This window comes from Oryza glaberrima, chromosome 7 (genome assembly GCF_000147395.1).
Source record: "Oryza glaberrima chromosome 7, OglaRS2, whole genome shotgun sequence".
NCBI lineage: Eukaryota > Viridiplantae > Streptophyta > Magnoliopsida > Poales > Poaceae > Oryza > Oryza glaberrima.
In genome coordinates this window covers 17,895,226-17,908,717 of record NC_068332.1, presented here as the reverse complement: position 1 = coordinate 17,908,717, position 13,492 = coordinate 17,895,226, and the positions used below count along the sequence as shown (strand labels likewise).

Here is a 13,492-nt window from a genome sequence, read left to right as displayed (position 1 = left end):
GTGCATTATGCAGCGGGCAAAAAAGAGAACTTCGGACGCTTTATTTATTAGCAAATAATATATCAGATGATTTAAATAATGGGTCCACCGGTTCTAGTGTAAGTGTACATTAGTTAATATAGATTTTAAATTGTTAATTTAATGGGTACATAATATAATGGTGTAGACTTTATTTTAAAACCATGCATTATTTGAGAATAATAGTCTAATGTAAAAAAATTAGTTCCGATGATTTAAATAATGGGTCCATCGGTTTAAGTGCACGTATAAATCAATTAATATAGATCTTAAATTGTTTATTTGATATGTACACAATATAATTGTGTAAAATTTATTTTAAAATAGTGCATAATGAGTACCCATGTTTAAGTGGAAACTGTATTACATTATTAATTCAATGGTCACATATAATGATTTAAATTTTATTTTTAAAAATGGTAGAGCTAATTTAATTACCCGGGAGTTGCATGATGGTAGATTCTTTGTGTTGTAAATTTATGATTATTTAAAAAAGTATATATCCATATTATATAAATGGAAAAAGAAGAAAAAAGAAAAAAAAAGAAAAGAAGGGCGTACGTACATGGTACGTACGTATATATACCTACGTACACATGCACGAGAAGGAGAGCTGGGGCCCATAGTATTTGGTTTATTTAAAGATCAATTTCATCTAACGATGTGTAATATTGGACCCACCAATTTAAGTGAAAATCAAGGGGTAGATGTTTTGCTTTTTTCTTAGAATTTCTAGGATTTTCTCTAATTTATTAGAGTGCCACGTGACAGCTTGAGAGTGTTTGTAGAAAATGTAATAGACTTTTAGTATATAATAGATAGATTGGAGCCATGTCCTAAATAACTTTACTAATTTGGGATAGAAGGAAATACTGTGATGTTGTTGTAGCCTATTGTTAATCCGGTCTGGAGCAGGTCTGCGCCGTGAACTAGTATTGTTCAATTTTTTTGTGAGTAAATTCTATACTATAAAACCTCACTTATTATAAAACCTCACTTATTATGATCCAAATTATACAAAATCATAGAGATTTTGGTATGTGATACGTAAGCTCAGGTTTTATGGTCATAAAGTTTCACAAACCACGTTATTGATCATTTTTTATTTTAATCTTTCACACTTTTGGGTTCTACCATCACATCTCAAATTTATAAGAATTTTATTCATCATATAAATATTACATCCATTTTCTTAAATTTTGATATATGAGTATATCAAAATGGTTAACATTGTGATTTTGTGAAACTTTAGATATAATACCCGTGGTTATGTGTTGGAACAAAGTCTAACAAGTATGATAAACGCACCCCCTTCTCTTGGAGGGAGCCTAAGCTTAGATCATGGGGGATAAGATAAGAGAAAGAAAGTGCTGTTGAATGAATGTAATGGGAAGATGCCTCCGCCTTCTTGCTCCTGGAGGGCTTCTTTTTATTCATATGTAACGGGAAATTATAGTATTACTCTAGTGGCATCAGATGGGCATTGTCCTAGGAGCGTTTTAGTCCATTATTACATTAGTTTATACAACACCTTAGGTGTGAGAGGTCCTTTCTAACAGTGCACACTAGGCATGGGGTTATTCCCCAACATTATGTGTCACGTATCAAAATCGTTGTAGCTTTGTAAAATTTGGATCATAATAGGTGGGGTCATTATTTTATAGATATTGTTTATTTGTGTAATCAAATATATATAATCAGGTTTTCTATTGGCAAGGAGAAATCAAACTATCGAGAACCCGCGTCTTGGTTAAAGGAGAGAGAGTGAGAGACCTTGCGAGTGTGATTCGCAACTGGGCCGGCCTAGGAAGGAATAAGTTCACTTTAGGTCCCTCTATTTGTCGCCCAGTCCGATTTTCGTCCCTCGACCGCAAAACCAGATACAACGGGTCCCCCAACTTACGAAACCGTTTAAATTAGGTCTCTCGGCAGTATTGTGTCCGGTTTTTGCTGAGGTGGCGCCTACGTGGCTCCTTTTGATTAGGTTTTTGTCCAATGTGTCATTGATGTGGCGCTTATGTGGCAACTAGATAAAAAAAAATCATGGGACCCACATGTCAGTCACACACACAAATAATAAAAAATGGTGGGCCCATGAGGACCCACACGTCATCCTCCCATTTCTCTATCCCTCTCTATCCTCTCCCTCCCTCTTCTCTCGCTCTCCAAACTGGCGGAGCGGCATGGGCGGCGGCCGGAGCGGACAACGGCAGGGTGGAGCGGCAGCCGGAGCGGGCGACGGCGGGGCGGATCCGAGGGGCGAAGTGGGTCGGGCGGCGGCTGATCCTTGCCGGCACCTCGATCAGCAGGGCGGGAGAGTGGAGGCGGCCGTTCCGCGATCTGCCGAAACCAGCCTGGCAGCGGCGACGGCGCCACCGCGGAGCCGAGAGCGGAGGGCGATGCCAAGGGGGAGGACGATGCCGGAGGGGACGACGATGAGGAGGACATCACCGGCGCCGCGCGGTCCCCCTGACCTGCGCTGGCCCCCGCCGCACGGAGGATGGGGGCGTCGGCGGCGGCGGTGATGGAGGACGAAGGCAACTGGATCGAGTGGGCGGAGGAGGAGAAGGAGAAGGCACGGGCGTGGGAGTCGGCGCTCGTCGCAGAGATGCGCCCCACCGGCGGCGAGCGAAGCCGGCAGGCGGGAGGAGGAGGAGGCGGGACGGTGACGGTTGCGAGGTCGACGGTCTGGTCGCCGTCGACGAAGACGACGGGCAGCATGGCCGTGGGCGGCGGTGGCGGTGGGGGAGGCACGTGGACGCGCCCGCGCAGACCTTCGCCTCCGAGGACGCAAGCGGCCGTGACTGGCGGCGCCGGCGCGGGAGCAGGGCAGTGGCGGCGCGCGGGGCTACAGGGCGCTAGTGACGGCGGTGTCGAGGAGGGCGTCGGCGGCGCGCGGGGCCCCAGGGCGCAAGCGGGAATGCCGCCGCCCCCAACTCGCCACTGGGGCAGCCTCGCCCCCTCGAACTCGTCGGCGGCGTCCGCATCTCCAACATCCTCCCGCCGCCGGCCGATTCCGACGTCGCGGCGCTCGCCGACTCCGACCGCCCGGCGCACGCGCTTCTTCGGTCACCCGCGCGCATACGCCGCGCTGTCCGCGGCGCTCCGGTCGAGGGGCGGCGCCGACCACGCCCGCCGCAGCCACCGGAGCTCGCCTGCTCCGCCGCTCACACGCGCCGTCCACTGCCCAGAAGAAGAGAGAGAGGAAAGGGAAGAAGAGAGAGAAGGGATAGGGATTAGGGAAGAAGAAAGGAGTGAGGCTGACATGTGGGGCCCACATGGGCCCCACCATTTTTAAATTATTTTTTGTGTGCAGCTGACATGTGGGGCCATGCTTTTTATTATTTTTTCGGGATATAATTGCCACGTAAGCGCCACGTTAATGCCACGTGGGGCGAAGACCTAGGTCAAACAAGCCACGTAGACGTCACGTCAGCTAAAACCGTCTTCAAAACCATCGAGGGATCTCGTTTGTCCGGTTTTGGTAAGTTGAGGGATGGGTCGTACCCGATTTTGCGGTCAAGGAACGAAAATCAGACTGGGTTACAAATTGATGGTCCCATTATTCCGCCTAGGAACGAAGTAGGAATTGGGCCTCCAGCAACTTCCCCCCAGCGTATCTCGCGCTCTCCGCCACCGCCACGCCTCCCGCTCCGCTGCTCCACCGCGCTGAGCTTGCGCCGGCGAGAAACGGCGAAACCCAAATCCTCTCTCCAATCCCCGCGCCCGCGCTTGCTCGCTGCACCAATGGCAGCAAGGAGGGGCGGGGGCTCGGGATCCTGGGGACCTGCGCCATCTGGCAGCCACGAAGCGAACCCACCGTCCACTCGCCGTGTTCAGGCGGCTTCGTCCTGGGCGAGGAACGCACGCCGCCTGCTCGACGAAATGCGCTGGAAAGACGGGAGCGGACCATATGTCCCACGATATCGAGGAAAAGGTGCGCGCGCGTGGCAGACGCAGATCTACTCCCCCGCCGCGCCCGCGCCCCTGCCGTGAGGCAAGCGAGTTGAACAGTACACAGGAAATGGAGGAAGACCCGTCTCGCCTAGCGCCCCAAGACCCAAGTGAGTCAACTCTAATTTGCTCTGTAAATTTCCGGTACACGTTCGTTGGTTGTCCAGGCCTGGGAATTGCTTGTATCTGAAGAAAAGTTGCTCGTCTGATCCACGAATTTCTGTCCTTATCTTTGTGGAATAGTTCACACACGGGTGAGGTGATAGAACTCCAAGAAGAACTGGAGAATGGATTATCATAATTTCTGGTATACGTTTACTCGAATGCGTGACTACAATTTGGAAATTTCCTTGTTTCACACTAAGGCCTGGTTTAGTTCCCAACTTTTTCTTCAAACTTCCAACTTTTCCATCACATCGTTCCAATTTCAATCAAACTTCTAATTTTGGCGTGAACTAAACACACCCTAAGGTATGGAATACCCCCAAACTTTTTATAAGAAAATGAACATCTAACAGCACACGCTTTTGTTTTGGATGGAAGCTCATGTGAAGTTTCTAATCAAGACACCAGACACATCTTAAAGTGTGCCTGGAAGGTTTGATCTTATTTAAGAACCATTAGTTACATAGGGTCCAGTGACTTGGACTTGTGTCACCCAAATAATCTTATCTTATGTTCCAGTGGTGGTTAGTGCCATATACCAAAAACACAATTTCCCCGTCACTACCTCCAGTCCTCCACCAGTCCAACCCTCCAACTATATTGTCATCTACATCATACGTTTTCACAGTTTTGCAGTCTGACTTGCTCTTAGTTGTTGCAGAGAATTGGATTTACAAACTGAGCATAGCCTAGAAGGATCTCCACCACCTTTCCCTTGGCAAAACAGAAGGTCAGTTCAATGTTTCTACTCCATATGTCCATATGTGTGGATGTCCACTAAATTTGTGCTTTGGTCATGCCTATTCTGCTCTATTCTTACGTATTTGCTCTTCTACAATAAAATTAGGATGGCAGGAGTAGGACTGGTAGTTGGAGGATGGATTGCAAAGGCAGTGATTGCCAATATCTTGTCCAGAGTACGCTCCCTCCTCCACGATAATTTCAGTCTGCAAAAGGACACTGAAAAAATGCTGAATGACTTGGAAGTTGCGCTTCCTCGCATTGAGGCGGTGATTGAAGCAGCGGAGCGGAGATCAATTGAAAGCAGTGCCCTTTCCACATGGTTGCAGCAGTTGAAGGATGCTGTTTCCCATGCAGGAGATGTGGTTGATGATTTTGAAGCCAAGACAATTAAAGATCAGGTCGAAAGCAAGAGCAAGGTCAGTGCAAAGGCATACTCTACCGTCAAGGCTTTAAAGGCTTTGGTCTTTTCTGATAGTGAATTGAAGAAGCTGAAGCATGCTGTAAGAAGACTTGAAAATGTATCGACGAGAGTTGATTCTTTCATTGAATTGGTCAAGCTAAATGATGATGATACAGTGGGAAGGATTGGCCATAGCTTGCATAGTGAGACCAGCTCTTTACTTGGTGACACCAAAGTAATTGGTCGGGATGAAGAAATCAGCCTGATATTGGACATCATATTGGATTACCGCTACCACTTGCCAAGAACTAGTGAGCATGCACGACCTGATGATCAACCAGAATTTGGTCAAAGGGGAACACTTTTTGACAAATTACGGAAGATTTTCCTTACTGGAACTGCTGAATCTAGTAAATCGAGTGATAAGGCTAAACTTGAAGAATTAGAACCAAGAAAGAAGGGAATCAAAATTGAAGAAGTAGATCCTAGCAAAGATTGTATAGAAATTGGAGAATACGAACCTAATCAGAAGGGACAGACTGAAATATTAGATTATACTAGTTCTGATGTACATGAAACCAGTGGTTCATCTCGAAACCTTGGCATCCTTCCCATAGTTGGCATTAATGGAGTGGGAAAAACAACTGTGGCTCAAGCTGTCTTCAACAATACGAGGGTAAAAATGTGCTTTGATCTAAGAGCATGGGTCTATGTGTCAGACAACATAAGTGGGAAACAAATTGTACAAAGGATCATCATGTCTTTGGAACCATGGAGTGGAGTAACTGATGCTGCACTTGATTTGGATAGTCTTCAGCACAAACTTATTGATATCATAAGGTCTAAGAGGCTTTTGCTTGTACTCGATGGTGTAAGTGATGATATAATCATTGTATGGAGTCAGCTACGAAGCATCCTACGCTGCAGTGAACCTCAAAGTATGGTTTTGGTGACAACCCAGAAGTACAGCATAGCAAATTTGGTAGGGACAATGGGTCCAATAACTTTGAATACCCTAGGACAGACTGACTTCAGGTATCTTTTTGAGCACCTTGTGTTTGATGACTGCTTCTATCATCATTATGAAGTACACCTCTTTGAATCAGTATGTGAAAAAATAGCCGATAAGTTCCATGGGCTGCCGTTGGCAGCCAAGACAGTTGCACCATTATTAAGGGCCAATAGAAATATGGGATATTGGGAAAATGTCCTGAGAAGTGATTGGTGGAATATTGCTGATCATGGTTTGGGAATAAACGTTCTGCCGGCCCTAGGAATTGGATGCCTAAATGCAGCACTAAGGCAGTGTCTTCTGTTCTGCTCACTATTTCCAAGGAACTATGTCTTTGAAAAGGAAAGAGTGGTTCAGATGTGGGTGGCACATGGGTTCATTCAGTCTAGTAATACAGGGGATATCCTTCCAGAGAATGTTGCGAACAATTGGTTTGATGAACTAGTTGATAGGTCCTTCTTGCAGCCAACAGTCTGGCAAGGCCGTTACGTCATGCATGATTTAATAAGAGAGTTCTCAGTTGCTGTTTCTTCCAATGAATATTATGTCTTTCACAGGAATTCCAAGGTTCTCCCACAATTTTCTAATCATATTTCTGTTGATAATGATAATTTCGATCTTCAATGGGGTCATTATGACCATAAAAGATTACAAACTCTGATGTTTTTTGGTCATCACAGAGTTGACAAAAATTATGACACTCTTGGTAGCATAGTGAGAAAGTCAACTAGTCTACGTGTACTGGATTTGTCTTACATTTGCATGAGTAATGTGAGTCAGGCTTCATATATTCTCAGCAAGCTGTCACATCTTCGATATCCTGATCTCTCTTTTACTGGTATCAAAGATCTCCCGGAGGCATTTGGTAATCTATACCATCTCCAGGTACTTGATCTGCGGGGTTGTATAATTGAGAAGCTGCCAAAGAACATGAACAATTTGATCAATCTAAGGCACTTATATGCTGATTCACAAACAATCGCACTGATTTATGCTGTAGGTCAGCTGACAAAACTTCAGGAGTTACAGGAATTCAGAGTTAGGTTGGAGGATGGTTACAAGATAAATGAGTTAAGGGACATGAAAGACCTGAGGAAATTGTGCATTACAAATCTTGAGAAAGTCTCAAGTTTGCAAGAGGCTATAGATGCAAAGCTGGTGGAGAAAAAGTCCCTCGACTCTCTACAATTGAAATGGGTGTACCAGATGCCTGAAAGTAGGTCTACCTCTCAGTTAAACAAGGATATTCTCGATGGCCTACACCCTCACTTCCAGTTGAAAAGGTTGAAAATTCTGAACTATATGGGAATCGATTTTCCTTACTGGGTGCAGCGTCTCACAGACCTCATCGTTGTTAACATAATTAACTGCCATTGGTTGAGTGTTCTGCCACCATTGGGAGAGCTCCCACGTCTCAAGAAACTCTCTCTTTTTGGTCTATCCTCTATAACTCATATTAATGATCAAGTATACGGAACCAATGATGTGATCTTTCCATATTTAGAGGAGCTGCACTTCTCAGAATTGTTTAGCTGGGAGCAATGGTCCGAGGCAGAATATAAACTGCTTATTCCTCACCTACGGAAACTTGGTATAAATGCCTGCAGCAAATTAAGTCTATTGCCGATTGAAACTTTGAGTTCATCAGTCAAAGAGCTTCATCTTTCTTCATGCACATCATATATCAGTATGCTGCCCGCTTATTTGAAAAGACTGACGTCCCTCACCAAATTGAGCATACAGGACTGCTCTGCCACATTACTAATCCCGTGCCATTCCTTGACATTACTGGAGCACTTGCAGCTGGAAAGCTGTTTCGATGTACATTTTGAAGGGGGCATGCAGTACTTTACCAAACTGAAGAAGCTAGAAGTACATCGCTGCTTTGATGTCACTCAGAACATATATGAACAAACATCACTACTGGAGAGATATTCTCTGATGGGGGGTCTTCAGTCACTCATCCATCTTGTTATCGACGACAGATTCATGTATTACAGATACTACCATATGCTGAACACTCTTTGTTCAATTCGAACTATGAAGTTTTGCGCCTTTGATCTTTCCGAGTTCACCACGGAAGACGAGGAATGGCTCCAGCAACTACAGTCCCTACAGGAGATCCAGTTTGCTTCATGTCGCAATCTCTTGCGCCTTCCTTCTAACCTGAATAATATGCTTAACCTGAAGAAGGTCGTTCTGAACGATTGCTGCAAGCTCCAGTCACTGCCGCTGAATGGCTTGCCAGATAACCTAAAAGAATTCCATGTCTCAGGAGGTTCTGAAGTACTGGAGCAACAATGTCAGAAAACAGATGGGGATGAATGGCAGAAAATTTCTCATGTGCCATACGTTCGGATAAATGGCAGAACTATCCAGATGATTTCACATGATCTTGGAAGTTAGTACCACATGTATAACAAGGTTACTCTAGGTTAAGTTATGTGTAGGCATTTTGTGGGATATCATTGTTGGTACTTCATCGGTAGGAATTAGGAGTTTCTGAAAACTTCAAAGGTATGGTTTCAAAAAACCAAATTCACATTAACTGCTCCGGCTTCTGTCACATATCTGGATATACAAGCCACTAGATTGTCAGCAATCTGCTCAAAGAGGGAAATGAGCCAATCAAAAACTGGGAAGTAGCCATTTTTAAAAAAAAATGGAGAGTGCTCTGATTATTTTCTGATGTTTTCACGTTTCAACAGAAGCCAATTTTTCATCGTTTTCCAGTGCAGACTAAGGTGATCTTTCTCCATGGCTATTCCATTTTTATTATGTTCTATGATATATAAATTCATTTTTTGGTAAACAGCTGAATTTTGTCTCGTGATGACAGATTGGTATTCGGAGCGATGCAGAATTGCAGATACCATCAGACGCACTATGACTGTATATACTAATATACTGTACTACTGAATTCGCACATCACACTGAGCGTTGTGTGTCGTCTGGAACTCCCTCCGTATTTTAATGTATGACGTCGTTGACTTTTTAACCAACGTTTGACCATTCGTCTTATTCAAATTTTTTATGAAAATATAAAAATACTTATGTCATACTTAAAGAACATTTGATGATAAATCAAATCACAATAAAATAAATGATAATTACATAATTTTTTTTGAATAAGACAAAAAGTTAAATGTTTGTCAAAAAGTCAACAGCGTCATACATTAAAATACGGAGGGAGTAGATTGCTAGTCTCTTGAATGAGATGCACACTACATATATAGTTACGAGCTATGACTTCATATTCTTTCTCCTATCAAATAGTAAAAGAGCTTTTAAATGATTGTGCTCTATACTGTTGCAGCTTGCACCTGCGCAGTTCTGCATTGCACCTCTTCAGAAATGATAACCACCGAGGTTTCAAAATTAATGTTCAAACGAATGATATGTTTCAATCGCTGTACTAGTGCTTGCAAAGGGCAACGCAAAATTTGTCTAATATCACAATCGAGCATATGTGGATCTATTTGAACGAAACTCTTATGTTTTGCCACACTCACATGTCCACACGAAGTAAATAAACTGTACCCGTGTCATTCTTACCAGGACAAAGGCGAATCGTGGAATTGTACAAGGCAGCAGACATAAACAGCAGAGAAAACAGTACTTGTATAAAAGTAGAACACCCTGATTCATAGGGAAAAAAGAGCATTCAAAATTGAAATCTTTTTACACGGAGCGTTGGATGGTTTGGCTTATTACTCATATATGTCCGCAAGCATGAAACGAAGTTATTCCTTGAAAGGAAACCCAGCTAACAAAAGCTACATTTCGCTCTCAGACATCAAACATGAGGCTGAACTTGGTGGCAAGAGGAATGGATATAATGACAGCTCCCAGGGCAGCACCAAAAATACGGTGTGAGATTGAGAACGTAGCACTCAGCTGCGGCTTCTTCAAAGGGAGATGTGGTGACAGTGGGCGGTTTGCAACAGGAGCCGTCAGGGGACGACTTGTGTGCAGGAGTCGGTTTCCAGATGGGGACATCTTTGGTCTCAGAGCTCCTAGGGGTGAAGATGTGTAGCTCCTAGCTTGTCCAGAACTTGAGGATTGTCTCAGATGATCTATGTTGTTGAAGGATGAGTTTGAGCTACCAAGGGCACCTGAAAACGATGAAAAAAGGTGAGGGCATTTATTTAGTTGTTTGAAGCAGTTGCAAAACATGTACATCAAATTATACAATATACACTAGCGTCCAGTTCAATAAAAAATAAGAGACTAACCTAAAAACAGTGAAAACCATGTCTCGTGTTAACCAATGACGACTTCCATTTTCTTAAGAAAAAAACAATAACTTACTCTAGTGTGGTTGCAAGAAATTTGTGTCCTACGTCAGCTACAAGTCAATTACTGCATTGCATAATGTACTTGGCTACCGCATTATGAACAATAGGGTGGCTGCCCATATTTTTGATTGATATATCAAAGGCAAACCAGAAGGCAAGGCATATAGACATATTCATGCAAGAGTTATTTACCGCGTAGAGCAAATGGAGCATCCTTGAAGGGTGCAAACCGAGCGTTGCTCTGGTACTTCTCCATTCCTGAACAAACAAGCAGTAATGAATCGTCTTAATCAACACAAAATCACGGTTTAGTAAAAGGAAATTATTTATCCTTTCTATTTTGCAAAAGTGAGTTTGAGGAAGAGGATTAATGCTGGAGATCTGCCAATCAATAGAACCTACTGAACTTCATACCTAGATCAAGTAATGCATTTACGCAAAATTTGTACTAAAGTACAACTCGGTGCTATCAGAAGGCTTTGAATTGTGTTACAAAAAAAGAAAATAGTATAACAAATTAAATTGTGGGAGCGGATAACCAGATCGATCGATCTCACTGCAACCATGTGCAATTGGCACACCCAACATTAAAACCTCCCATTCTTCCAGGGCATCTGCTAATCCATGAAGCTCCCACCCGTCCGAGTTAGGATTCGGGGGTAGGGTTGGGAGGGGGGGGTTTGGTTTCTGACGAGCCAGTTGGCGAGGCTAGGGTTTGGGAAAGGTGGTCGCCTGGTAGTAGCAGCAAATTAGGGTGGAGCAGGAGGAGGAGACGGCGGCGGGACATAAGGGCACCGCCGGCCGGCCGTGGTGGAAGCGGGGTGGCCGTAGCACCGGTGGTGGCGCGGGCGGCGGGCGGGAGGCGGGCTGGGGCGGCGCATGCGGGCGGGAGGCGGGCTGGGGCGTGCGGATCTGAGGGCGCTGATGAAGATTCGGGGGGCGGGGAAGGGATAGAACGATCGGCGAGGAGGAGGAAGAAGCGGGTGGTAGAGCTTACCGGGCAGGACGGCGTCGGCGGAGAGTGGCTCCGGCGGCGGCGGCGGCGGAGGGTCGCGTCGGGCGGCGGAGATCGCTGGAGGTGGGGGTGGGGGGGAGTTGAGGCGATGCGTTTGGTGGCCGCGCGAACCAGCTGGGAGAGAGGGCAAATTTAACTATTTGCCGCTCTTGTCACATGGCAATTAACGATTTGCCACACCCTATCTATAACATATGAACCCTCATGTGTCTATGACATGTGTATCTAGTGGCAAATCGTTAAACACCACCCATAAAAGTGGCAAATAGTTAAAAGCCCCCGGGAGAGAGAAAGGTGTCGTGAGTTTGGGATTGTTCACTTTGTTATTTAAATTTTGATATATTTTGGTACTACCTCCATTCCATAATAGTTGTCTTTCTAAGATTTAAAATGTGTCCCGATATACTTGTCACTACAAAGTTATCACATCCATTCCTTAATATTCAAATTTCTTTCATTTATACCCCTAAACTACTACTCCACTCCTAACCATATACCATTTAATGTGGGGTATTATAGTATTTTTTTTCTCAAACCTTAGTCCATGCTAAACTATATAGAATGACAAATATTTTGGGACGGAGGGAGTATTATCAAATTTTGACATATTTTAATATTATCAACTTTTGATAGTGTTAGTTTTGTTTGTTTTGATATCTTTATCAAATTTTGGTAGAGTTTTAAGAGAGAGAGCTTCTAAAAATACCAAAATTTGATGAGGTGGCAATGGTAGAAGTGTGTTTAGGCTCTGTTTGCCCTTCCTGCATCCCAATCGGGAATAGTGCGCACAGAAAACAGAGCGATCCATTAGCACGTGATTAATTAAGTATTAGCTAATTTTTTTTCAAGAATAGATTAATTTAATTTTTTTAAGTAACTTTCGTATAGAAACTTTTTGTAAAAAAACACACCGTTTAGCAGTTTGAAAAACGTGCGCGTGGAAAACGAGGGAGAGGGGGCTAGAAAAAGGGTGTGCCGAACACAGCCTTAGTTTGTTGCCTTACCAAAATTTGATAAGATTGCAACCGGCACTTGTGTTTGTGTTCAACTGTTTTTATAGGTTCGGTCACGACTCATGAGTTGAAATTTGGGTTGAACGTAGAAATTTGTATTACTCTACATATCTTAAATTTTACTCAAATTTAAATAGTCACATATAAAGACATTTTTACATGTTGCGAGCATGACAGAACCAAAACTTTTAAGCACTGATTATTTTCTTCGAAGTAGAAAATTATTGGAAGTTTAGAGGTGGACGTTAGTGGTAAGATTAACACTGAAATTTGATTTTTATTCCATTTCCTTTTTTTTCTTGACAAGTACTCTGTATAATAGATCCATCCCTTCTTAAAAACTCCATCCAACCGAATGCACTCTAAAAGAAATATGCCGAGATCTAATTTATGCCATGATTGACGCAGATGCAGATTCTAGATTCACATTGGATTTGAAGTGAAGCTTGTATGTCAAATTATAGTGGTTCAAAATTTTATACTTAAAATAGAAATAAAATGATTCTTTCAAATGTTACCAACGAAATCAGAAAATCAAATCCATAAATTTGTGGAGCTAGGAATACCAAGCTTCAAGAAATTTTATATCTGTAGCAGTGCCAAATAAGACCTTAGTATGCGTTGCTCTTGCTATATGGATTTCATAGATCTTTATAACAGCTAAAATCTCAAATCCTTTAGTAGTATTTAAAAGTTTAATAATAAATATTTGCCATTTAACTAAATCTTCTAAAACGTCATTGTTTGGCAATAAAACAATATCTACGATGTAAACTTTACCCATTTAGAACACGAGCTTTACCCGTTTTCGATCAATGTTATTGAAAAAATCACATCAAACATTGTGACAAATATCACCGCAAAAATAACATT

At 43.3% G+C, this 13,492-nt stretch overlaps 3 protein-coding genes across 6 annotated transcripts; 1 reads left to right on the top strand and 2 right to left on the bottom strand.

Moving 5' to 3' along the window:
- Positions 1–1,745: 1,745 nt before the first annotated feature.
- Positions 1,746–2,852, bottom strand: LOC127779154 (uncharacterized). Its single transcript, XM_052305870.1, has one exon. It carries the CDS (start codon positions 2,737–2,739, stop codon positions 2,128–2,130), a length of 612 nt encoding a protein of 203 aa, XP_052161830.1. The 5' UTR covers positions 2,740–2,852; the 3' UTR covers positions 1,746–2,127.
- Positions 2,848–9,884, top strand: LOC127779153 (putative disease resistance protein RGA1). 4 transcript variants are annotated; one of them, XM_052305869.1, is made up of 5 exons: positions 2,848–4,082; positions 4,216–4,279; positions 4,799–4,867; positions 4,985–9,037; positions 9,133–9,884. In XM_052305869.1, exon 4 carries the CDS (start codon positions 4,986–4,988, stop codon positions 8,697–8,699), a length of 3,714 nt encoding a protein of 1,237 aa, XP_052161829.1. In that variant the 5' UTR covers positions 2,848–4,082; positions 4,216–4,279; positions 4,799–4,867; position 4,985; the 3' UTR covers positions 8,700–9,037; positions 9,133–9,884. The 4 variants fall into 4 exon arrangements, with proteins under 4 accessions (XP_052161829.1, XP_052161825.1, XP_052161826.1 ...); XM_052305865.1 differs by having other exon boundaries at positions 4,790–4,867; XM_052305866.1 differs by lacking the exon at positions 4,216–4,279.
- An 8-nt stretch (positions 9,885–9,892) lies between these two features.
- LOC127779155 (succinate dehydrogenase subunit 3-2, mitochondrial) lies at positions 9,893–11,726 on the bottom strand. Its single transcript, XM_052305871.1, has 3 exons — positions 11,589–11,726; positions 10,784–10,849; positions 9,893–10,408 (listed from the first exon to the last, which is right to left on the bottom strand). Exons 2-3 carry the CDS (start codon positions 10,845–10,847, stop codon positions 10,083–10,085), a joined length of 390 nt encoding a protein of 129 aa, XP_052161831.1. The 5' UTR covers positions 10,848–10,849; positions 11,589–11,726; the 3' UTR covers positions 9,893–10,082.
- Positions 11,727–13,492: the final 1,766 nt, after the last annotated feature.